We start from the raw sequence: 3,676 nt of genomic DNA on the forward strand, positions 1-3,676 counted from the left end.
GTTTATACATTAATTAATTTTATTTCGGAATTAGGTCTTAATCCTCTCGCCAACCTACGAGTTAGCAGAGCAGACCGGATTTGTGGCAAAGCAAATGGCTAAATTCTGTTCAGAGATTGGAATTCGTCTTGCAGTCAGAGGAGAAACACGTAAGTCTTATTTTAGAATTATCATCTTTGTTTCGGTAGTGATCCATCAAACAGCCTCTTATTCGTGCTTCACACATGTGTTTTCCTCTATACGAGCGATGTATGCTGCTCACTATTAAAACAGTATTATATACATTTAAAGTTTAAGTTTACAAAAAGAAATTGCATAAGTAGGCTGTCACTGTATGGTTGTAGAAGAGTCGCTTGTGGCTTGTGACAAGAGACTGTTTGGTCACATATCGTTTCCATACACTACTTTCAGTTCCGAGTCACGATATTTTCTCCATTGTAAAAAATTGCTTACTTTCTGTTTTAGTCGCTAGAGGTGAAAAGATATCGGAGCAAGTTATCATCGGAACTCCCGGAAAAGTTTTAGATTGGGTCTTAAAATTCAAATCCTTCGACGTCAAGAAAATTAAGGCGTTTGTACTGGATGAAGCGGATATCCTGATCGACAACCAAAATCGTCACAATCAATCGATCCGAATTCACAAGTAAGTTACGTTATTTTAACGAAATCCTTCCGCCTAAAATTAAAAACATTCTCACCTAGAACATTACTAGACATATTTAAAAATATTTTACGCGATTGATTGATCCGAGAATCAATGGCTTATCTCTTTAACAGACAACTTTCTGCCGAGTGCCAGATGATGATGTTTTCTGCAACTTACACCGACGAAGTTATGGATTTTGCCAAAATTATTGTGCCTAATCCGGTTGTTTTGCGGCTGAAGAAAGAAGACGAAAATCTGGAGAACATCAAACAGTATTACGTGGTGTGCAGAAATCCCGATGATAAATTCACTGCCTTAGCAAATATTTACGGAGTTTTATCTATTGGCCAGGCTATTATATTTTGCCAGGTAAATTTTATTTATTTATTAATTAATGTATGTTCTAAATCGGTAATTGCCAATGGCTATAAGGATACTAAATTGGTGAAAAATTAGAAGGGAATTTAGCTGTTATTTAACAACTTTCTGTACTTAATTATTAGCATTGTTTCTTATGCTTTAGAACATGACTGCATTATTTATTATTAAGACATAAGAGGCAAAGAAATGAGAAAATGTCGATTAAATGTTTAATTTTTTATGGTAAAAACTTTAAATTTTAAATTAAAAACTTCAAATATTTCAGACAAGACTTACTGCATCTTGGCTAGCCGAGAAAATGACAAGAGAAGGACACGCAGTTGCCCTTTTATCTGGCGACTTGTCGATCGAACAGCGAATTGCCGTTCTCAACAGGTTTAGAGATGGAAAAGAAAAGGTCCTTATTACAACCAATGTTTGTGCAAGAGGTATGGAAGCATCTTTTTTCTGTTTCTTCTGGTTAATTAATGAGAATTGCATTAACAAAATGCAAACTTTTCCATAGGTATCGATATCGAACAAGTTACTTTAGTGGTAAACTTTGATTTGCCAGTCGATCAGAAAGGCAATGCGGATTGCGAGACTTATCTTCATAGAATTGGCCGCACGGGAAGATTCGGAAAATGTGGAATTGCCATAAACATGGCGGAAGGAGAAAGATCGATGAAGATCTTGGAAGAAATTGAAAACTGTTTCAGTACGTAAAATCTGATGATTACATTCGTTTCCTCGTTCGAATTAAATTGCAACATTGAGAAAATGGTGCAGAAAATCAAATCTTTTCATTTCTATACTTTGCACATATTCGAGGATATTTTTATTTTTACGCCGTTAAATGAATTTTAAAAAATATCATCATTTAAAATTTAGTTTAAAGCGGGAAGTAATTGCGAGTTCGATTCTGCAACCGGTTTTGATTTTCTAACTTAGTAATTAGATAATATTTAAGTTTAAAACAGGGCTGTGGAGTCGCGTAAAAATCTACCGACTCCGACTCCGACCAGGGGCGGACTTGTTACCGAAAGATACCCGGAAATTCTGATGTCATCACGTGACCTCAGAATAAAATATTTAATAAAAAGAGTTCTAATAAATATAGAACTTTTTATTTCAAAGCTAAAAGTCTCCTCTAAGTAATATATAAATATGTATTCGATAATTTTTACTTTTTCGGCTGTTATATATAACAGAGGATATATAACAAAGTGTAGCGCTCGGTCAAAAAATGACCTCTCCCAAATTTTTACATTTTTGGACTAGAACACCTTGAAATTTCGAGTTAATTAAGCAAATGTTTCGAGGTTTTTTCTATATGTGTAGATGTTAGACTGTGTGGGGGGCAGTGGCGTAGCGTGGTGGGGGTGGCCCGCCCCGGGCGTCAGTTTTAGGGGCGGCAAAATTTCATAATAAGTAATAATAATATTTTGTAAAAATTTGAACCATTTTATTTCATATTTTTGTCGCACCTACGATTCAGACCGATTGAAATGAGCACGGAATAGTGTTACCACCCGTCCGGTTTTCACCCGGACAGTCCGGGTCAACTATTAATTTTGTCCGGGGATATCGTGCGCGACCTGTCGACCTTTTTTTTCTTTGCTTGTACGATTCGTATTCACACACATCTCCAATATTTAATAGAGCTAAGTCATTTAGGTTACTTACGTTACTCCTACCCAAGTCTCTCTAGTCCCTAACTGAAACTGATTTAGAACCGGTATGCACTGCACGTTATTCTTCGCATTGCAAAATGACATTACGCATGCGTCAGGAACTTCTGTTCGAAGAAACCTCACCTGCCGTCCGGGTCAGCGATTTTAAAAAGGTGGAAACACTAGCAAGGAATTTTTCATTACTTATTCTGTGACGAAACTGAATTTTAGTCTTTTAAATTGAGATACCTAAATAAGGGGGCGGCGAAATTTTCCTATGCCCCGGGCTGATGACACCCACGCCACTGGTGGGGGGCATGATTTTGTTCACCCTGTTTGAAGCCTAATAATTTCTGTTTTCAGAGTAATCAGAATCGGAGTCAGATGGTTTAATACAGGAGTTAGTTATTAAGCGTCAAAGTGGTTGAACTAAATCGTGTCCCCATACACATTCTTACATCTTAGGCGAGAGCATCTTAACGGGTTTTACTGTACTATTATAAAATGACAAAAAATCTTACTTTGAGGGTAGAGACGAGTTTTATTTTATTTTTTAAAATTTTGTACGCTAATAACGAGTAAAATATTCATTAAGAGATATGACACATGACCACTTTTATGTCTTCACCCTGTCGACCGTTTAATTGAGAACCAAAATTTAATAGTATTAATGCCCCTTTATACGCAAGCTACAGTGCTACATTTCGTTTTTTAAACTTTACCCGTTCTGAGATATTGTTTAATATCTCAGAACAGAAAATAAAGAAATCAAACAAATTAGACGTCAACAAACACACACAATTTTTTCCCTTTTATTGACTTTTTTGAGGGGTTCGGGAGGTCTCCAAACGTGTAGATTTGCAAAAAAAAAAAAAAAAAACTTTGAGGGTCAAATTTGACACGATTCCAATACTTTTCCGTTTTATATACATAACAAGTTGGTAAGTAAAAAGGAGTCGGAGTCGGCGGATTTTTTGACGACTCCGACTCCGACTCC

At 36.2% G+C, this 3,676-nt stretch overlaps 1 protein-coding gene across 1 annotated transcript; it reads left to right on the plus strand.

The window, feature by feature from the left end:
* Positions 1–94: 94 nt before the first annotated feature.
* On the plus strand, positions 95–1,732 carry LOC111640951 (DEAD-box helicase Dbp80-like). Its single transcript, XM_023387042.1, has 5 exons — positions 95–149; positions 466–643; positions 778–1,015; positions 1,293–1,455; positions 1,533–1,732. The coding sequence occupies exons 1-5, from the start codon at positions 95–97 to the stop codon at positions 1,730–1,732; spliced, it is 834 nt and encodes a 277-aa protein (XP_023242810.1).
* Positions 1,733–3,676: the final 1,944 nt, after the last annotated feature.

Source organism: Centruroides sculpturatus, unplaced genomic scaffold, assembly GCF_000671375.1.
Source record: "Centruroides sculpturatus isolate CEXI.00-Female unplaced genomic scaffold, Cexi_2.0 scaffold1461, whole genome shotgun sequence".
NCBI lineage: Eukaryota > Metazoa > Arthropoda > Arachnida > Scorpiones > Buthidae > Centruroides > Centruroides sculpturatus.

Excerpts from the sequence above, each read along its gene's own strand:
- LOC111640951 (XM_023387042.1), top strand. The coding sequence starts at position 95 with ATGGCTAAATTCTGTTCAGAGATTGGAATTCGTCTTGCAGTCAGAGGA. Across the intron at positions 150-465 it reads TGCAGTCAGAGGAGAAACAC|TCGCTAGAGGTGAAAAGATA; the intron begins GTAAGTCTTATT and ends TTTCTGTTTTAG. Across the intron at positions 1,016-1,292 it reads AGGCTATTATATTTTGCCAG|ACAAGACTTACTGCATCTTG; the intron begins GTAAATTTTATT and ends CAAATATTTCAG.